This window comes from Porites lutea, chromosome 2 (genome assembly GCF_958299795.1).
Source record: "Porites lutea chromosome 2, jaPorLute2.1, whole genome shotgun sequence".
Taxonomy (NCBI): Eukaryota; Metazoa; Cnidaria; class Anthozoa; order Scleractinia; family Poritidae; genus Porites; species Porites lutea.
The window spans coordinates 52861785-52884609 of NC_133202.1; the positions used below are offsets into that span (position 1 = coordinate 52861785).

General features: G+C 38.8%; 2 protein-coding genes across 2 annotated transcripts in view; both read left to right on the top strand.

Annotated features, from left to right (window-relative positions):
- Positions 1 to 12246, top strand: part of LOC140929009 (uncharacterized) — a 30873-nt gene extending 18627 nt beyond the window's left edge. The window contains exons 4-6 of the mRNA XM_073378822.1: positions 10682 to 10963; positions 11298 to 11585; positions 12112 to 12246. Of these exons, the coding sequence (XP_073234923.1) occupies positions 10682 to 10963; positions 11298 to 11585; positions 12112 to 12134 (593 nt within the window). The 3' untranslated portion in view covers positions 12135 to 12246. The remainder of the gene's footprint in view (positions 1 to 10681; positions 10964 to 11297; positions 11586 to 12111) is intronic.
- The window catches only part of LOC140929008 (uncharacterized), a 136320-nt gene extending 120972 nt beyond the window's left edge, over positions 1 to 15348 (top strand). Inside the window, exon 11 of the mRNA XM_073378821.1 lies at positions 14850 to 15348. Within this exon, the coding sequence (XP_073234922.1) occupies positions 14850 to 15139 (290 nt within the window). The 3' untranslated portion in view covers positions 15140 to 15348. The remainder of the gene's footprint in view (positions 1 to 14849) is intronic.
- The last annotated feature ends 7477 nt before the right edge of the window (positions 15349 to 22825 follow it).

Here is a 22825-nt window from a genome sequence, read left to right on the forward strand (position 1 = left end):
GTCTTGTTTTCTCAGTCCAAGATGTCTAAGATCATTTTATTTTTATGCCAGTACTGATTGAGATCAATCTGGCAACTATCGACAGCTGTTGGTATTCTCTGCCATTTTAATCACTTAGAATCGAAAACAGTGGCAACCTCGCGCACTTCACAGTCGTTGCATCATGGATAATAGTGCAACGTGCGCGAGTATTTAATGCATGAGCCTGACCGTTTAATGGCCCGATCTCGAGAGTAAATTTACCTTTATTCACCTTGATTGTACGCAAAGCCAAAATTTCTGAAAGATTTATCATGCGATCTTGGCCATGGCGCATGGGTCACCGGAAACGTAATGGAAACAAGAAAGAACGGAAAAGTGATAACAGAAATGTGGCGGAAACATGATCGTTCGTTTCCGACGCGGAAACATAACGGAAACGCGTCCCGTCCATGGAAAACTAGATCACCATGTTTCCGCAGGGCGGAAACAAGAGGGATTTAAGCAACTTCACGTTTCAGTCGAGTTTACAAAATACGGAAACACGTTGTTTCGTCCTGTGATACGTGTGGACAGTCGTATACGATTCGTATACGCTACGTGTGGACGCAGATATTTTTATATCCGCATAAAAAAATTTGCGGATACAAAAATCTCCGGATACATGTGGACGGGGCCTAAGACTCACGCATAATGCGTATACAATATTTTGATGTTATAAATTTTGATTGGCTTAATGATTGGCTGCTATGTTGGACTCTGGCTAGCAAAAACGTTTGAGTGGAGGAGAGTAACACAAGACTTGGGAAAAAGGAGGGCCACTTGAAATGCTTTCAATAGCAAAACTGATTAAAAATTAAGGTACTATTGCATCAGTTTTGGAATTTAATGTTTAATGTACATTATATGTGCCTTTTAAGCCAAATGTTGCATTAAAAATATACAAATAAGTTTCATAGTTAATCATTAATAACCATTTAACTGACAACTGACAAAAAGCCCAAAATTTAACTGACAACTGACATTTGTACCCCCCCCCCCCCATCCAGACCCTCTTATTTCGATTTAAAGATACAAAAAATACAGGTTAATTAATATTTAACTTTTTGAAACAAAAGAAGTTAATTTTTAACTTTTTTGTTAACCGTAACTGAACAAAATTAACCGATAACCGTAAAATAGCCAAAATTTTAGCCGATAACCGTAAAAGTCACCACCCCATTGAGACCCTCGGTAAAATTACAATATTCAAAAATAAATAAATAAATAAATAAATAATCTAACTAAAAACCTTCTTAAATAGATATGTTTTAACAGAGCGTTTAAAAGAGTCGATTGATGTTTCCTGTCTTATTGGCAGAGGAAGACTGTTCCATAAAAAGGGGGCAGCCATCGATAACGCGCGATCTCCCAAAGTCTTCTTCGTTCTTAGCCGAGGCCTTTCTAACAATATACCATTATTGTTACGGCCTAGTTGGTAACGTGAGTCCGGTAAGACAGAGACAAGATCCTTAAGATAGCTAGGCGCAACACCGTGAAGAATCTTAAATGTAACAAGGAGAATCTTAAAATCTACGCGCAAGCACACTGGTAGACTACGAGTAGTCCCCCATTTTTCCTTAGGGATAGTAGAGCAAGCGAAACGCGAGGGCGTGTGAAAATCACCCCACGCGAGAAAAGGCGATTTTTCTCTCTCCCCGCCGCGTGTCGCCTTTTCTCACGTGGGGTGATTTTCACGCGCCCTCGCGTTTCGCTTGCTCTACTATCCCTAAGGAAAAATGGGGGACTACTCGTAGTCTAGCACACTGGTAGCCAGTGGAGTTCTCTTAGCAAAGGAGTAACATGACAATACTTAGGTGCGCAGTAAACCAATCGAGCACTGGCATTCATGACTCTTTGAAGTTTCTTAATTTGATACTCAGGGGCACCGTACAATAAACCATTACAGTAGTCAAGCCTGCTTGTGATGAACGCGTGAACAAGCCTCTCGGTGGACTCGCGAGACAAATACTTCCTAATGTGCCGGATATTGTACAAATAATAAAACGCGCTAGCACAAGTCTTAGACACATGAGTCGCCATCTATTTAGGCCATATTATGGCGTTCATTACTGCTCAACACACTTTATTGAGCACATTTTTGACTTTCTAACACCTTTTTCACGTCCAGGGGGTCAAATTCTCCTGTCAGGTATCACGTCGTAAAATTTACTACGTAAACCTTGTGCACACGTCGTTACCTCGTAAAATATACCAACATCTATTTTACGGCGAGAAATCGATTATCGTTCAATGTACTTTGAAGGTCGTCCTTAAGTCTTCAAATATATCACGACGTCACCTTTACGACGTGATTATATTTAGCATGACACGTTACGTCGTAAAAAATTCAACTAAAATCTAATGGCAAAAGCCGACCTTTTAAGATTTTGTCTAAAGTTGAGTTCACCTGGATGAGTCGCAAGCTATCATAAGAGCGTCAGCACCGAAGTAAAGACACAGATTCCATTGTCGTGTTTCAAAAACAATTCGTAAAAGGTATTTTTAGATTGAGACTATAACAGACGATCGTGACATTTCTTTACTGGATGAACTTGCTACTGTTACAGATAACAAATTAGTCAACGTTTTGTCGTAAAACTGCGATTTTGTCAAACACCGATTGGGATCTGCCTTAATAACCGATCTAAGATGTCTTCGCCACAAGTTGGTCGCTTTAGGTTTTTAAAAACTTTGACTTTGCCACTTCAATGAGAGAGTAAAACTTCCTTAGCAACCCAGGAGAATATTCAAAGGTTCCAATCCTGAAAGTCATTAATTTTAAAAACCGTGGAATCATTGTTTGAATTAATGGTCTTGAACGTAAACGCTGTGTTCTACTTTGAACTGAGTTGTGCTTTCCGCTTTGCTGAAACAGTACTTGCCTAGAGACTCAACAGAAAAAGTTATCAAAACAAACACTTCAGTTTAAACCAATTAAAGGTATTAAGAAGTTTTTTTTTTCAATGATTTTGAAGACCAAATGGAAACTTAATTGCAACTAGACTAAAACTTACAGTTTTCGTTTTCATATTTCTACATATTCTTCATATTTTCTATATTTCTATTTCCTTAGCAACTTCACAGGCTGAATATTTATGACCCTGAAACGGTTCAGCGAACACCGAAAATTATTTTCAATTTATTGATGTAAGAATTAAAATTTAACCCTCAACATTCTACAAACGTGTCAATTTCCATGAAACGGAAAAACACTGAAACACTCTTTTTCAACCTGTGTTTCTAAAAAAACCGCTATAATGATTGACAGAACAGTGATAAATGATTGGTAGATTTTAATCCATTGTTTCTTATTGGTCGATCTTATTGGTCGTTCTAATTTTGATTGATGGAAGAGTAAAAAGCAGTGAATACTTAATATCTTTTGCTTCAGAGTCTGCTTGTCATTTCGCTACAAAGAAGATACGTGTTCAGTTCAGGTAATTGTGCCAGTTTATCACCGTATGAGGGTTTTGATTAGAACTGGTGATATCAGCTAAGACGAAATTGCATGAAGACTTGAGGGGTCAGTTACTTAAACAAAGTGAGTAGCTTAGATAACAGTAGAAAAAATAAGTGTATTTTAGAAACCTATTTATAAGTGGCTCGTTTTGAGTTGAGGCTGTAACTGCGTCAAGCCTAGTTGGCCGGACAAGTACCCAATTAATTATTCTTTGCCCACAAACAGATAGCATTTTACTTGACTCCAATGATGATGAAGAAATGGCTGCTCCCGTCAATACGGGACAACTAATCTATTGTAGTGAATTAATACTAGCGCACCAGAAAACATTTACTGAGCTTACATCACTAATCATGATAGGCATGAAGTTGAAAATAATTAAGGCGCCAATTTATGTTAAAACACCGTTTAACCTCAGTTTAACCTCTCTCCTAGCCTGCGTAGCAAGCGTTTCTGTGCGGTCTACTAGGAGCAAAGAATGAGGAACAAGAGTCAAAGACCGCGCGAAAAATGACGCAAGTAAAAGAGCGGGGAGGGAAAATAAAAGCTAGAAAACAAAGAAAAACGTCACAGGTTTTTACATCGAGCCTAAGTCTTATGTGGAGGACGTGAACACAACGCACCGACTTTCTTTTTCTCTTATTGAACTTAAATACAATGTTTTAGTATCCAATTCCAGAAAAAAAAAATGCCAACATTTCACGAATTGAATGAGATGGAGCAAGCACGATAAAGTTTGAAGCAGCACGAATTCACTTTTTAAGTGACGATTTTGTCGCTGTCGCCGTCGTTGTTGCTTAAGCTAGGATCCATCATGAAATGCATCAAGCCCGGTGCTCCTTGTAGTCCAACACCAAATGTCCCACGGAGCAATATCAACACCGTCACCTGATGATCAGACCAGCATAGCGCGGTGGAAACGTCGCCATCAATAACAAAATGACTGTCGGAATCCCTATCAAAAATTATCTGTCAAAGGTTCGACGGCCACTTTCTTCTGATCTGTCACCAAGGTGGCCGTTGTGGGGAGGTTCATTTGTAATATATCTTATTAGGAAAAGATTTCTTCGGTGATATTTGAGTGTAACACTGACAAGATGATCATAGGGGAATACAATTTTCTTTATAAAACCCTTTTTTTTTTCGGTTCGAAAAACACACCGAGTATCGATCACTTGCTCAATACTTTGAGAATCGCTCGGAAGTATTTGACCAAACTTTATATTTTTAAATTTCGAGACCACATTATTGACCTGCACCTTCAAAAGAATTCAAAATAAAGGTAATATTATTGTATGATTATAAATATCTGATATTCCGTCTAAGGAGGAGTTCATGTTTTCACGTGCACTCTGATGCAGCTTTTACGCTATTTTTTTTTTTTTTTGTGTAACAACAACTAGACTTCTACATCAAGATCTTAATATCACGAGTAGAACTAAGTGCTAGAGCCGTTCACTGAACTTCAACAATCCATTTTGTATTTGTCAGTGACACTGTTATCAAACCAGGTTCGTTCCTATGTGCATGTCAGGCAATGACACCACCGTTATCAAATCAAGATCATTCTCACTTCATGATCAGCAGTCGATGCCACTTCAGGAGTTATTGATACTAGCAGATCCTAAATATAATTTTTTTTTTTTTTGCCTCCGGTTTCGCGACGTTATATTCCGCGTTCCATCTGATGCATTTAACAGTTTAAATGGGAATATTGCCTGTTTTGACCGAGACAACGAGAGAGATGGTCAAATCGTTTGTAGTTCCTGTACTGATTAAATTTAATAGCCGTAAGAAATACTTCAGATATTGTTCAAGCTGAACCCTTTGTTACTGATAACATAAATGTTGTAGTTAATTTTTTATCTCAGGTAATTTTTGTTTTTCTTTTGTTTTTGGGTATCGTAATGTATGCTAATGAAGTTGAAACAAAGGAAAAACAAAAATTACCTGAGATAAAAAATTAACTAGAACATAAACATACTGAAAGCGTTATTTAGTAATAATATCTTTTATTTAGGTATCCAATTTACCTTTCTTCATTCACTATTAAATCTTTAATTGTATTTTCCCCGATTTAGGAATATGCCTGTGATGAGGTTTTTGACATGCTAGGGTAGTTCTTCTATCCTTAACGCACTTGATAGATAATGCTACATATTAAGTGCTCCGTGTTGCATGACTTAGCTTTTTTTTTTCTTTTTTAGTAACAGTATTTATTTGCGTGTTCAGGATTTACACTAAGGCTTTGCTTGGTAATTTCCAACTTACGGGTTGTCTTCAAATCACACTATAAATGTGATATAAAACTACAAGGGACCTACAGAAACAAAATAGAGCAGTTTCAACATATTGGCTTGCACACATATTATGTATCATGGGGGTCTTATAGTTGGTAAAGCACTGCTGCGCTAAGCGATTGATTTTGAATCTCATTTAAGTCCCAATATGTTTTTTTTTGGTATTCATTTCTAATTTCTTATTAATAAGTAAATTATTGTTACAATCGGGACGAATATATCTTCATTAAAAATTTGTATTTCCGCAATTCTCATATCATTTTCAATGTACGAATTTAAAGATTAGAAATAAACGTAAAGAAGATCTTCGCATTTTCATTTTTGTCTGATTTAGTTGATTGGTTAGACGGGTCCTAACTTCCACGTCTGACCGAAAATTTAGGCAGACCCAAATTACAGTTTTGTCCTTCCTCTTGGTCCTTCTGAAACAGATTTACTTGTAAAGGCAATTGATTTTGGTTCCGAAACCGACCTTGCAGTCATGGCTGCTCACAAAGCGTTACATTCTCTCCAAAAGGCAACCACGACACATGTGCAACGGTACTGCGATGCCAAATGCATCACAGACCAAGTATCATTTCGTTAGTACTTTAAAAACCTCTCGGAAGTTATGGATCAAATATATTCAGTATCTTTTTTCAGTTTAAGTGTTGAACAATACCAATGGATATCATATTGATATGTTGAAAGAAATGTTCATGTTTTCACGTCCCAGCAACTGGCTTTGGTGCAGCTCTTACAAAAAAATTCAACTTCTGATTAATTAAATTAAATCTTATTGTTTAGAATAAACTATTCTCGAAACTGAGAATGTTTTGATCAAAGCTGTGTAAATCGACCTGAAACTGTGCATGGAACCTTGCTTTTCCTGTATTTATCTCACCTATCGTATGGAATATGTGAGAAAATCTTCCTTATGAATCGGTATATTTCAAAGAGCTACACAACGAGCAAGAATGCTATTGACCGACAATATACAGAGCGGGGGCAGCTGTAGTGTCAACTAATACTAGTTGTAACAGTATTTAGCTGCGTGTTCAGGATTTGTACTAGGGCTATATCAATTTTAAGCATACTGGCCTTCTTAATGACTGTTGATCCACGAAATAAATTTAAGATGGAGTTATTATCGTTGTAAATGGGTCAAAAGTAGATTTTCCAAATGCAACTGAAATGCACGCGACATAAGTAAAGAAATGCACGAATCATCAACTACAGTCTGTATCGCTACAGGTGTTACTGATAGTCCTGCACAACGATATCGGCGTCGTCTCCTGATGAAGACCAGCAAAACGCGGTCGATACCTTGCAATCGATGACAAAATGACGTCGACAAGACAAACCGTAAACAAGGCCTATCAAAGTCTTGGTATTCTTAAATTGCGAAATTTTAAACACTGAGTCAGGGGTCCTTATAATTGTAAAGTTAGTGCAAAATCGAACCTGCGAATAATAATACCATCTTTGGACATTTTAATGCCGATTGAGTTTTCCTGCACTTCGTAGTATTTGATTATTCCTGTACTCTATAATAAAGACCAGTAGAACGACTAGTGTTTACTACTTGAATAAACAACGTTTTCGCAGAGAAAGCATTTAAACCGCAATCTTAGATAAAAGAACATCTCAAGAATTACTCGGTCATTACTTTAAGGATCTCTCGGAAGTTATAGAGAAAAGATCTGCGGTATCTTTTTAAATTGTAAGACCACACCGTTGACTTTCACTGACAACAACAACAGAAAATAAAAAATGAGGAGTTCATGTCAAAATTAGAGTCTGGTGCAATTGTTTCAATTAACAACAGATCTAGATCGGGACAGACCAAACGCTTTTTTGTTAATATCATGATGAGAATGCTAAGAAGTGCACAGCACTGCACTGTCAAGTCAAATGAAGATCTCTCTCACTTCAAAAGTTGATAGCCACTTACAGGAATGTTTTCTTAGCAGGTAATCAGGAGTTATTGAGACCAGCATCTAACAATAACTTAACTGAATGAAGTGCTTTTTTCCAGTTTGGAACCATGATTTTATGTCTTGTCCTTGTTCTTCTTCATATAACAGATCACGAAATCTTTTATGCCTCCTATGTTCTTCTAAAATTTTATCATGGCCGTAATCAATATTTTAGATATTGAAGTAAGCCTTTGTGCAACTTATAACTAAAGCGCGCTGATATCTTTTGTCTTTGTTTTGCCACACCACGCCCACTATACTGAAATAAAAAGCCGCGCATAGACGAAGACATCGCTCAGTATATCAGTGCCAGTCAGGAACACATTCGAAGATAAGTCCGAGTGCCTTTGTGAGGTAAAGTATTGTCATTTGCTCACTCTTTTACTGTTATAGTCTAACTACAAAATTGTGTTGAAAGTGATCTACAATTAACCCATCGCAATGATAGAGATGTGATGGTGAGTTTAAGCCTGCATGGTGAAAACATAATATTCAGATGTTGTTTCATTCTGTGACACAATTGTCTCCAGTCGAGCCTATGAATTAACTTATGGTTTCTAGTCCAGATGCTCTACCACTGAGCTGCAAGAGAATAGTGGGAGCTAATTAAGACCATTAAACTAGGTTCATGAAGGCTAGTAACCAGAACGTTCTACAATCTTGGACAAAACTGTTGAGAAAATTGTATACTTGGACAGCATTTTTCTAAACATCGTAGCTGTACCGGTTCTTCCCTCTACCCCTTCCCCTGAAAGCAATGTTGTTGTGTATTCAAAAGAAAGCCTGATCCCTGGGCGTTTGTGGGAAGCAACATTGAATTGGGGGAAGGGGTTTTCTTTCCGCAAAGGCGTCGTTTTGGAAATAGTTTTGTTGCGTAGGAAAGTGGACATGAAGGGGAAACCTTTCTCAAGTAGTTTTGTCCGGGATCGTAGGTCCTACTCTTACCGGGAGTAATTGGAGTTTTTTCGAGTCGCCGGCCGGGTGTGCACAGTGTTCAGTCAAAAACAAAAAGTTACTTCCCTTTTTTCGCACAGCGGCATCGAAGAAAAAATTCATGTTCTCCCACAGGAGTTGAACCTATGACCATCCGGTCACTACCCCGGATTGTTTGCCACTGAGCTACTAACGAATGGCGGGAGCGCGACTAATAAAGGTTCCGAACCGCCTGTGTCGCTAAATGAAAAATATCCTTCTCATGTATTCAACAGGCTTAAAATTCACCATCACATATATATCGCTGGCCAAAAAAGAATACCTTTCTGTTAAACGTGGTTAGAGTTTTATGTTCTCTTTTTCAGAGAGATGAAAGTAGCAGTGCATAACGCTGCACAAAAAATCCTGCCGATCGCGTTCTTCCTGTATATTGCAGTCGTTACAGTTGACAGCGAGAATTTCGGTATGTCAAGAACTTTGCTTAAAGTATACTTGCTACATTTTTACAGGTGCACAGCAAGATTTAAAATGGGATCTGTTAATCTTGAATTAGAACCACTGTACGAGGCTACGAGGCAATCAAACAATACGGTTTTTGGTTTTTGGGGGGGGGGGGGACTAAGCATGAAGAAATATTGAGTCATTAGCGAAGGGACACACTTCCTGTTTTTGTTAACCAACAGTGTAACCGTGACGTTAGCTGCAAACCAGAAATATCTCTTGAGTCTGTGAAGCTTGGTGTTAATTACTGTTCTATCGTTCCTGCAAAGAAAGGCTTCCTAAGCAAAATGAGCCTTCCTTCAGCCTTGAGAATTGTTGCCATGCATATCATAACGTGAAATATTCTTACGGTACTTTTGGTGATCAAAAAATGCTAGCAGACACTCCAGAAATATTGGATCTGTCAAGGATTAATTCAAAACAATGGGCCTTTGGTTAGCTGTTGATGGTGATGTTTTTGTTGTTGTTTAAACTTGTACGTTATCTTTACCGTTTTATTTACAATGTAGCCTGCGAGTACAGTCGTCTCCCCTCGCTCCTCGACGCTAAGGGCGTTTCGCCTCAGCGGCAGAAATATCCATACTGTTGACGTCAATAAGGTCTGCTCGGAATCTGGTCAGAAGCTCCGATTGGTTGACGTAGTAGATACATTGTTTTAACTACTGTTTACGAACGGCAAAGAAAGAACGAACGGTTAAAAACAGTCAATATTCGAGGAATATATTCTTCGTAGGAAGAAACATTTGAGTTTTGATGGAGCTCGTTTGCACAAAAACACAAACACCATAATCGACCAGGAGAAATATTTGGAGCCCCATGACTACCGGATTTGTTATTAAACATTATGAAAACAACAACAGCAACAACATGCCGTTTGATGAACATGGTGCATTCCAGGCTATGAGAATGAAAAAGTATATCAGTGAAATAATATGGTTCCTCTCTAGTCACATTAATTACCTCGCGAATAACCTTAAAGAGATAAAACGCCGATTTGACAAGAACATTACTTTTATTTACATGCTTAGGGTATGAAACTATTGGATGTTACAGGGACACATCAAACCGAGCAATCGAGCCCTTGGAAGGAAAGGATTCCATTTTGGATGGAGCATATCGGACTCGGAAGAACCCCATCGCAAAGTGTGCCCAGGCTGCAAGAAGAGCAGGTTATGGCATGTTTGCAGTTCAACATGGTGGCTGGTGTGCGGCCAGTGCTACAGCACCAAAGACCTTTGACAAGTATGGAAAATCTGCAGCTTGTGGATCTGATGGCGAGGGAGGGCCATGGGCTAATCAGGTTTATGTCATCAAAGGTAAACTAAAGTATCTTCCTTGTGATAAGGAAGACCTGAATATTGTATGCTACTTTCAAAATGACTTGGTTCATTGTCGCCAAAACGTTGTCAACGACAACGAAACTTAATACAAAAAAACTTAGAAAGCAATTCTCATATACTCTCTTAAAATGTATCAGCAGTAATGTTATATTTTAAATAAAATTTTAGCATCCATTGGATGCTACCTGGACAAACCGAGTCGAGCAATTCAACCATTGGAAGGAAAGAATTCTATTTTGGATGGGGCATATTGGACTCGAAAGAATCCAATTGCAAAGTGTGCCGTGGCTGCAATGAGAGCGGGTTACAGCATGTTTGCAGTTCAACATAGCGGCTGGTGTGCGGCCAGTGCTACAGCACCAAAGACCTTTGACAAGTATGGAAAATCTACAGCTTGTGGATCAGATGGTGAGGGCGGACCATGGGCTAATCAAGTTTATGTCATCAACGGTAAGACGTTGTTTCGATTCAGGTCCCTCATGATCAGTCACTTAGAAGAGACACAAGACATTGTATGCTATCAGTTGCCAGTCGTCCAGTAAACTTTTTTTTTTGAGCAACCAACTTTTTCTCATTGTTAAGCAGAAGAGGTAACTATGATGTAGAACTGACGCTTGATACTATGGAAAATAACCATAAACTAAAAGATGACATGACTCACTATCAAATAAAAGTAAAGAATCTCGCTAGTCAATTCTTAAATTCACCCTATTTTACCCTTTCATGAGCACCAGCTCCCAGTATTCGAAAATTTTATTCTTTTTCCGTTTATATCTCCTTTTAGGATATGGATCAATTGGATGCTACAAGGACACGGGAAACCGAGCAATTTTACCCTTGGAAGGAAAGGATTCTATTTTGGATGGGACATATTGGACTCGAAAAAACCCCATTGAGAAGTGCGCAGTGGCTGCAATAAGAGCAGGTTACAGCATGTTCGCAGTTCAACATAGTGGCTGGTGTGCTGCCAGTGCTACAGCACCAAAGACCTTTAACAAGTATGGAAAATCTACAGCTTGTGGATCTGATGGTGAGGGTGGACCATGGGCCAATGACGTTTATGTAATCAGAGGTGAGACAGCTAGTGTTTCGATGTACACCCCGCATTATTAGACATCACATGCCACCAGTAGCTAACCATCGTGTCTTTTTTCTTCTTTTTGAAGCATCAGACGAAATTTCATCGTAAATTCGGAAGGTTGTGGGTTGAGTTTCTTATCGGTCCTCTCCCATGCCCCGGAAGGCTTTTCTTGGGTACTCCAGTTTTTCTCCCTTTTTTTTTTTTTTCTTTTTTTTTTTTTTTCTGGACTCTCTCCTGCGTTCCCTGGAATTAGTTAATAAGGATCAAATATATATTTGAGAAAGAAAGAAACCCCTATATAACCTTAAAATTCAGCAAGTAAACTTAAAAAGAAATCCTTTTTATTGGAAAAGTGCAAATTTTGAAAAAAATGGCTGTCAAATTTCGGTTGCCATAGAATTCAAAGTATGCTTGGCCATATCCTTTACGACAGCCTGCAAATGTTCCCAGATAATTTTTAGAAAAGTCTTTAGTTTTCATAGCTCAAGAGGCTTTTAAACGATCTTTGCTTATTAAGGATATGAATCGATTGGATGCTAAAAGGACACCGCACATCGTGCGATCCACCCCTTGGAAGGAAAGGACCCTGTTTTGGATGGATCTTATTTGAGTCGAAAAAACCCCGTGGAAAAGTGTGCCGCAGCTGCAATGAGAGCGGGTTACGGCATGTGATCAATGGTAAGACTGTGTTTCGAGACACGCCTCCAATCTGAATTTGATGATGAGACATGAGCCATTTCATGCTAACAGTTGCCAAGAATATTGGACATGTTTTCATTTTTTACGCAACCAGCTTTTTGTTTCCCATTGCAAAGTGTGCTGCAGCGGCTATAAGAGCAGGTTACAGCATGTTTGCTGTTCAACATGGCGGCTGGTATGCAGCCAGTGCTACAGCGGCGAAGACGTTTCACAAGTATGGAAAATCTACATCTTGTAAGGATGACGGCGAAGGCGGACCATGGGGTAATCAAGTTTATGTGATCAAAGGTAAGGTAGCGTTTGGATACACGCCCGTCATTTATTTAGATGAGAGACATCAGCCAGTGCAAAATGATAATAGTTACCAAGCATCTTGAAAATAATTTTCCTTTGTATAAAACCTGGGCTTTATGCCAATGACTGGGTTCACCATCAGATAAGTGACAGAAAAGTTAACTCAGGAACCATTTTCGTAAACTCTTCTTTAACCCTTAAGAGCACCAACTCTCAAAATTTAAATGCATATTTGAAATTACAGGGTCCGCGCAGAAGTTTCCGAAGGGCGGGAACCAGTGGATTCAACTGCGCATGCTAAGGAAAGTGGGGGTTGGGGTAAGAGATCCGAGGACGTCTTCTATGCGGGTTCAAGCGGATCTAGCGGTTATAAGAGAGTTAACAGGATTTTGGCGATAGAATGAACAACTTTAGCGGTTGCAAAAGAACCTGAAAATTCAGGCTTGACCGGGAATAGAACGCTTTGCCTTTGCGATGACCGGACGCCACGCTCAGATTTTTCTTAGCAAAGAAGGAATTGATAAATTATTGTCGAAAAGCTGAATCCATTGCGTTTCCATGTATGCCACTTTTTGATAAAAAGCTTGATGTTCCCGTACTTAATTGTAAATTACAATGTCTTTAAACGTGCACTCTTACAGGCATTTTATAAACCCATAATATAATATGTCTGCAATTTTGACCACTTTTTGCGAGACTACATCGCATAAAATGTCCATGAAATCCTAATGTTTTCCTTGTAAAATTCAATCTACATTTACAGAAATTGTAAACCTTTCCACCTTTTAAAATGTGAACATAGTCCTTGTAAAATACTCAAGGAAAAAACTCTGTATAATAGATAAGATGAAATGTCAACAAAATCTTCGTAAATTTAACAAAATAGCGGTGGAAAACGTTAATGAAAAGTTGAAAAAAAAGTTTTTACAACGTTTACAAAAAGTGCAAAGAATGTTTGTACAATATACTCGGAGAACTACAAGGAAACTGTGCAAGACGTTTGTTTGTTTGTTTGTTTTTGTTTTTGTTTTGTTTTTTTTCAACAAAATAACAATGGAAGGAAAACAGGAAGGACACAAATCCCAACAAAATGTGTGCAAAAGTGAACAAAATGTTTGTAAATGTCCATAAACAAAGTACACGTCTTAAAAATTTAAGTATTTTATTTTAATTTTTTTCCAAATGCTGACATAATAGATATTTGTTTTATTATTACAATAAAGAATTGAATACATACATATAGAAACGATATTTTATACAAGGTATGTGTAATTCTCCAGTCATCGGATATATATATATATATATATATATATATATATATATATATATATATATATATATATAGTATATATATATAGTAAATCCCACATTAAAAAAAAAACATCAAGACACCTCTTCACAAAACTAATAAGTAAAGTTTATATGTGAAGAAGAGGTATTCTTCAAGTTCACATGCCGCGGGGAAATGATTTCCTCAAAGTCCCTTACACGGACGATTATGCTATATTTTCCACCTTTGCTGAAAATTATTGAAGTTATTTTATCCGCAATTATAAGGCATTTTCCAGTCTTTAAGCAGCGGCTAATTTATAGGATTCATGTACTGAAGACTTATTGTGGTTAAGACGAAGAACCAGATCCTTAGTCTATTATCAAAGACTGAATTTCTTTAATGAAGATCTTTAGGAAAGAATATACTTTTTTGCATGACACAAATGGGGTGGGGAAGGGGGGGCGTAAGCCCTTTGCTCCCCCCCCCCCCTGCGCAGGCCCTGGTCTTATATCAAAGTTTCTTTTATATTCAGGGTATGAATCCATTGGATGCTACAGGGATACCGGAAACCGAGCAATCCTACCCTTGGAAGGAAAGGATTCTATTTTGGATGGGGCATATTGGACTCGAAAGAACCCCATTGCAAAGTGTGCCGCGGCTGCAATGAGAAGAGGCTACAGCATGTTTGCAGTTCAACATGGTGGCTGGTGTGCAGCCAGTGCTACAGCAGGGAACACGTTTTACAAGTATGGAAAGGCTACAGCTTGTGGATCCGATGGCGAAGGCGGACCATGGGCTAATCAAGTTTATGTAATCAAAGGTTAGTGTGTGATATCGTAAGCTGTGCTTATCTAACTGCAGACTTTACTGTTATGGTAAACTATGAAAAGGAATTTATTCACAAAGTTTCAACAAAAAACGTCAAGTAATCCTCAGTCACTCCTTCAAGAGATATAAGCTTTGATCTTTTAACTTTGATTAAATTTTAGCATCTATTGGATGTTACAAGGACACCTCAAACCCAGCAATCCAGCCCTTGGAAGGAAAGGATCCTATTTTGGATGGATCATATCTGAGTCGGAAGAACCCCATAGCAAAGTGCGCCGTGGCTGCATCTAGAGCTGGTTACAGCATGTTTGCGGTTCAAAATGGTGGCTGGTGTGCAGCCAGTGCTACGGCACCAGAGACCTTTGACAAGTATGGAAAGTCTACAGCTTGCGGTTCTGATGGCGAAGGTGGACCTTGGGCGAATCAAGTTTATTGTATGGCTAATTGCTGATCTGTTACTGGCCCTAGATGAGTTCTTTGGCACGAGAGTGTACACCTCATCGTAGCTGAAATAAATAGAATAAGGGTTACATGGGACAGCCGAAACAGTGGTTGCTCCACTGTTTAACGTAGGTCAGTTTATAGTAGCATAGAGCTGATGTGGAGAAATGTAAGCTTTAGGAGTTTGTTTCCTCATATGCTGAAATAAAGGGTTGTGCTCATTTATGTTGTGTTTTCTTTGCCTTGTTTATAAGATTTAGAAGTCCCGGAATATGTTATATATAACATTCTTTTAAGGTCCCCTTCCTTGAATTATGTCACTTTCAATTTAAAGTGCTACTCCTTGTATTTCACGGGGTTTAAATGGTTAACACTTAATGGTAATCGGCAATTGCAAAATGTGTCCCACTTTTAACACTGTATTTTAGGCCTATTCAGACCTGGTTGGCCTTTGAGCCCAAAACCGCCCTACCCGCCCCTCTTCTTCTGCTCTCTATAACCTTCACTACTTAATTTTTTTACTACCAAACTTAGCGACTTTTTCAAAATTTTACTTGGGAACATTTTATTAGAGAGCTTAAGCAGCAGACGTTCTTGAGGTCACGAGCGCCGACCGAAAATTACTCGCGCCAGTGTGAATATAGTGCACATGTGTTTACGTCTGTGAGTCAGGTCGCCGACCCCAGAACGCCACTCTTGAAGTTCAAGATAGAACGCGAGATTCTAGTGCTTGAAAGTTCACGTTTGGGTAAGAATTAATGAGGCCTCTTTCCCAGTCGTCCTCGACGATTTCGGATTTGACGTCACCTGTCAAGTTTGTCTTGAAAATTCGCCGAGAACGCCTGGCAAGTAATGGCAAATCCAAAATGGCGGCGCCAAGGCTAGAATGGGACTACAGCCAAAATTCGTGAAGAAATGAACAAAAGCGTTGGAAATTGGTTAGGATTCTTTAATCAACGTTTGCCATCAAATACATAGAGTTGTCGGAGAATTCCCTTTCAAAGAATCGTTCCGCTTGTACACGTGTTATTATCTTAGGTCAGTAATTTCGAGTTTTGATTGTATCAAAAAACGTGGATTTAATTTAGCCGAACAAAGCGACCCATCTCCGGAGTGTGTTTCATTGAATGTAACTGGTGATTGAAGCTGCTTGTCGGGAATGAGTTAAAGTATGTTGGACTTCGTGAAAGATGTGTCATCGAACTAGCTCTGTACTCAGCATGTTATCTAGCGGATGAAGAACTCGTCAATCGAATTGCAGCAGAATGTAAGAGAGACTAAGTGTCGTCCCAAACGATAGTGGATCAACTCATAGATTCTGCTTTTGTCCATGAAATATACAAAACGGAAATCATGAAGTGCTGTCAGCCTTTTGAATACGCCTCACTCCAGATTTAGTGTATTGTTTCTTTCAACTCGTAAGTTACTCTTACTTAATTTTTGATTCATGAACACCTGAAAAACGGCCTTCTATCATTTACGAAACATAGCAAAGATAAGAAACTGTCTCTCTCAGGATAATGCTGAGACACTTGTTCATGCATTTATTTCGTCTAAGTTGGATTTCTGTAATGCTCTTCTATATGGCTTACCCCAGTCGCTTATTGATAAGCTACAGTGTGTACAAAACTGCGCAGCTCGCTGGTGACTTGAACTCGAAGCTCAGAACATATAACACCAGTTCTTCGTAGACTACACTGGCTACCAGTCAGACAACGAATTACGTACAAAATACTACTTCTTACGTACAAAGCACTGAATGGCATGGCGCCAAAATATAAAGCACTGATCTCCTTCAGCCCTATAATCCGACGAGGCAATTACGATCTTCTTCAAAAAATCTGCTTGTAACACCAAAGTCTAATCTCAAGTTTTACGGTGACAGATCTTTTCAAGTTGCTGCACCCAGTCTCTGGAACGTCCTAACCGATAACATAAGATCAATCCAGAACCTTGATGTTTTTAAGAATGAGATTAAAACACTCCTTTTTAGAGGCTTTCCAGTTAGTTGACTACCCTTTTTTCTTTTATTGTATATATTTTCCTTAGTTATTGTATATATTATCCTTAGTTAATCTTAGCAAGTCGAATATATGTAATTTATTTTCTTTAATAACTCAAATATATATTTTTATTTTTTGGCATTCGCCATTGAGCTCACGGAAATGGCGCTATATAAATTCTTGTATTATTATACTATTATTGCACTCCCCCCTCCCCCCCCCCCCCCCCCTCCTCCAAGGACTGTGATCTATATGCAGCACTTCGTGTCTTAGGGTGTGGTAAAGGCGGGAAAAAATATTTGACAGCTGTTCAAGTAGGGTTATATAGGATTTCTCACTTTTTCCAACAATTGTCTTCTTCAGATCTTCTTCCCCTCTGATAATTTGTTCTTCTTTTTTTTTATTTTTTTTGGTCCTTGGCATTTTGCAGATACGCACGTTCGTAATGTCGCACAGGTAGAAAAATCCTTTCAATTCATTGCGTTGTTCAAGTGAAGCAACGGGACATGATATGCTAGGTATCTAAACGCGATTTCATGCACTTTTGATTTTTATGAAGGGTCTGGGAGTAAACTGTCTTTTACAAAAGCCTTACAGTCAAACCTTGTTAATACGGACACTGAGGGGGTCATAGAAAGTGCCCGTATTAACGGGGGAGTCAGTATAAAGCAGGTCGAATTTAGAGACAATGTAAGAGCTTTCTTACCTCAGGGACAAAGAAAACTGTCCGTAATAATGAAGTGTCCGTATTGTGTGGGTATCTGTAAAGCGGGGATTGACTGTACTCAACTTTATTCGAGTATGTTTAAAATTCTTTAGTTACAATTTTTTGAACGAAAATTTATAGTTGAGTGACCTAAATTCGGCTTTACATGATTTTTGTTATGCTTCTCAGTACTAATTTTATATAAATAATCTGTTGTGTTGTTTATACTGTATCTTTTTTTCTTTGTCATGACATACAATTTAGCTGAGGGGCACGATATTAGTCTGCCTAGATGTGCCCCTCTCCTACTTGGTATTATTTCATTTTCTGATGATGTTTGCAATTAATGCTAATTGGAGGAAAAATACAAATACAAATACGTGATTTTTCCAGGTTACCTAGGAAACCATTCACTGTAAGGCAGTGTGCAGCTACGTCCTCCCTTAGGAAAAAAGGGCTGGAAGGCAATGGCTACCAACAGCAGTGGAATTGCTCGTTTAAGTCCAAAATCACAGTGCATTCCATGGATTATTGTGCTCATTATGGAGTCTCTCTCGGTATTCATCTTAAATCTCTTGATTGTCATTGTATTTGCGAAACATCGACAACTCCAGCGTCGTGGTACATACTTACTAATTCGGAATCTGGCGACAGTCGATCTCTTGGCTCTAGGAATATCAGGCCCTCTGCAAGTTGAAAGGGTTAATTGGGAAGATTGTTATATATGGGAACTGGATGAGTCGGCTTTCAGATTTGACTGGAAATTCTATTTAAAGTTTACTTTCTCCAATTTCTTTCACTTTGCCTCCATTGCCGATCTATTTGCTATTTCTTTAGAGAGAATGCACGCAACATTATGCCCTTTAAGGCATCTTTTCTTGAAAAAATGGGTTTATTCTATTATTATAGTTGTCATTTGGGTAACGGCCCGTATCAGAGAGACTATTCAGATTGCACTTATGACACATGGACATCCTGAATTAGAAATGATAACTAATTCTACCTTATATACACCGTTTTATGCAATTGCTGTTGCTCTCATTTGCATTTCATACATTTCCATTTTTGTCAAGATTCGACGCAGTCCGCTCACCTACCTCCAAAGGAATGGAGTGATCAACCGCGAACGACGCATAACTTCCACCCTCTTCATTGTTACGGTTGTATCCCTTTTGGCGTTGCTACCAGTTATAGTATATTTGTGTGTGACCACTTTTATCTATCCTTTACGGCCATACTTTCACGCAAGAATGATAGTTTTAGTGTTTTTCTTCGGCAATTCGTTAGCAAATCCTATCATATACGCCATGAAGATACAGGGAGTCCGCGCAGGCGTGGTAGAATTATTTAGCAGGTCTACAAACGACGAAAACGCGGCCACTTTTCCACTTCGACGTAACTGAAGCAACCGAGTATCTGGTCTATGCATTTTTCCCTTCAGTTATCCTCACTTTCAATGGTGAATGCAATGATACTCAGTGTAAAAAAAGCCTTCTCTCATGGGTAGGACTCGTCTCGTTTGGTTAGCGTACAGTAAATGAAATAATAAAGTTACAATAGGACATAAAAAAACAAGTACTCTGCTGAAACAGGATTAGAAAGGGCGTCTAATTTAAGCCATAGTTCAGTTGACATTTATGTTCGGGGAAGGGCTTGGGTTGCCTATTAAAAGTGGGAATTGGAGCAAATCGGTGTGAGAGTGTTGTCAGCGTGGTAAGAGAAACTGCGATTCGATTCAGTTTCGAAAATTCAGTGTCTCAAATCCAGTTAGAAATGGCAACGTATGTTTACTTAACCAAAAATGTCATTTAAAGTTTGACTCAGTATTACTCGCCGGATGAAGCCATTATGGCTCTTGATAAAAATGATTGGTCACCACTTTTATTAAGAGCGCCGGTCAGGAAAAATCGACCAAAATCTTAATTTCGTGGCAAGAGTTGAAAAATCAATTTCTTTCATTTTTTGTTCATAGATAGCTTTTAGGTAGACAAAAAACCTAAAGTAGATTGTTCCTGCCGAAAGCTTTTTATTTGTGAGAAAAATTAGAAGGTAGGATGTCGATATGATGTCGGAGTCTCAGACTGCCCTAATTTTTAACGTGAAATTCGCTAATATTAACTTTCCTCGCGTTCGCAAACGAAGCCTCATGGAGAAATTTGGACTCTTTCCATGAACAGAAAAATTCTTTTTCTTCCACTAAAAGATACTTTCAGGGCAACAGCGAAGCTCGTCGTACTGAAATAATTCAAAAATGACGGATTGGTTTTCAGGATAACAAAAACTTAAGTTCGTTACTCATTTTCAACGGCAATATTTAACATGTGGTATAATTCCAGATTCTCTTAATGCTATTTAAATCACACATTTAGACATTCATGTAAAACATACCTGGGAATTGGCTTGGGTTATTGAATGTAATCTCCGTACACACCCTCGAAGTTCAGGAATTTTCATGGTAGGCCGGCGGTAATTGTGTAAACACTTCCAATTTCGAAACTCACAAAAGTAGATATTTACAGCCAAGGCTCGTTTTTTTGTACTTGTTGTACGTTTTCCCATTGCAAAATTTCTTTTTCCAATCAAAGAGTGGGGTGAAAAGGTGAAACTGGGTTAATTTTAGCCATTTTGAAATGCTGAACCCTACCAGACAGCGACTCTGCGTGACAATCTGTTCCGTGACTGCACGTGACATAACATACGTTTGAAGAGACGAAGCCGTTAAAATGACAGTCACGGAATCACTGTAGTAACGCAATGCAATTCTTGAAAGAGTAACATTTTCGATCCCGAGAGTATTTTGAAGAAGAAAAACTCAAACGCGCTTTTTCTGGTACTTACTTTTTATCGAAAAATATGGACTTTAACAATAGTAATTCGCTAAGGATGACGGAACAGGAAGATATTTGTCTTGTTACTTTACGATCTAGGAAACTTGGAGCCGTTAAATAAGTTATTTTGGTCACGCTTCACTATTTTTACCGGACTTTGATGCTTTCGTTTGGAGGCTGCCTTAGGAAACCCAAGCCAATTCTCAGGTATGCTTTAGATGAATGTCTAAATGTGTGAATAAACGAGGACCAGGAAAATTTGGAGCTATACCACATGAAGAAAAATGCCGCAGACAATAACTACTAAATTAAAGTTTTTGTCACCGTAAAAACTTGTTCTTCGTTTCTGAATTATGTTAGTTCAACGAGTCTTGATATTGCTTTGAAAGTATCTTCTAGTGAAAGAAGAAGAGTTGTTCTGTTGATGGAAAGTGTCCAAATTTCTCCTTGCGGCTTTATTTGCGAACGCGAGGATCCTGATGCTGGCAAATTTCGGTTTGAAAATACGGCCATTTTGAGACTCCGACCACGAAAACTGATATTCTTTCTTTTCTCGAAAATAAAAGGCTTTTTGCGAGAACAACTTACATCAGATTACTCATCAACCTAAAAGCTATTTATGGACAAAAAATGAAGGCAATCGATTTTTCAACTCTTGCCACTCGATGGTTGATATTTCCTGACCGTCGCTCTTAATACAGGTAAGCAAGAGAGGATAAAGGGGACAGAGAAGGCATCCCCCATACACACCCTATTCCATAGGTAATTCGTCTCGAGTTATTTTTAGAATCGGGATAAAGTTACCTCGCGCGCTGCGTGGATGTTTCGTGGAGGTTTCGCATGACTAAACGCCATGCAAAACATGTCGGGCGAAAGGCAATGAAAGGGAAAAGAGATGGAGAGCATTTCTGAATATTGAAGCGAAATGAGTCGGCGCTCACCTGGGAAAAGGGAATCGCTCGACTCTTTGACAACCCGTGAAATCAGTTTAACTCGAAGTTATCGTATCCTCAGTGCTTTCATAAAATGAGAAATTTCGCCGGTAAATTGAAACCGGTCGTTTGACAATAAAGCAAATAGCAAGTAATATTCATGTTAGCCTGTGCCAGGCTCTCAGATAGTATAGTGCGGACGTATTAAAACGAGCAAAGCGAAAATAAGACGCGCGCGACTTAGGAAAGGGGGAAGGCGGCGAGAAAAATGGGAGAGAGAGCCTGTTAGCATTTCTTTAACGACCCTCTTCCGCCCATTTTTGTCACATCTGGATTCGGCTGTCAAAACTGTTAACACTTCAGTTAGCTGCAATCATTCTCAATTTCTCGCGCGAGCATTTCGCGTGACGCGAACTCCTTGTGCGAATTTGTGGAAATTTATGTCTTCCAATTCGTTATCCTGTGAGAGCATCCGGTTTTTTCGGCCCTAGTTTCTAGTTTCACCCGCCGAAGCGACGACCAGAAATACATCTGCTGTTCGCAGGCTACGAATTCGTCAACGGCGTCTGCGAATCTTGCACTCGATCATTCAAAGTGCTGCAGGTTTTATAGTAATAAAAGGGGGCGGTAAGTGTTTTCCTCTGTTGGGTAGGTTATGCTCTGGAAGGCTCTGCATTTTCACTGAGCAAATGTGATTTTAGCATCTTGTTTCACACTGAGAGGTCATGGCACACATATCGATTTACTGTGGCTTTTGTTTCTGGTCGGCAGGATTTGCCCTCTGATAAGAGAGTATTTTCTTTGACCTCTTTTGAACGTAAAGCTTTTTATTGCGGCTGAATAAGGGTTTTGATTTTCTCCAAAGTGCCCTCTGGATCTGACTAACTAAGTGATTTTCTTTAGTCCGTAAATGTAATGTTTTTCTGCAATGTTGTATCACGCTGGGCCCAGCTTGTCAGTTTTCTTTGCAGAAAGTTAAATTATCACGGATAGTGATTTACAGATCCAGAATTATGAGAATGAAGTGCAGCTTAAACTTAAGCTACATCAACTAAGGAGAATTGCATTGTGACTCAGTAAACACCATGCAGCTCAGTGTTTCTCTTATAATAGTGTGAGTCTTTTGACTGGAGCGCGTAGTTTCTCCCTTGGTAATAGCTTTTAAAAGCTTAACAGTCTTTGGACTGTTTTGTTATTGCCAAATTATGATCAGCCAGGACTCCGGAC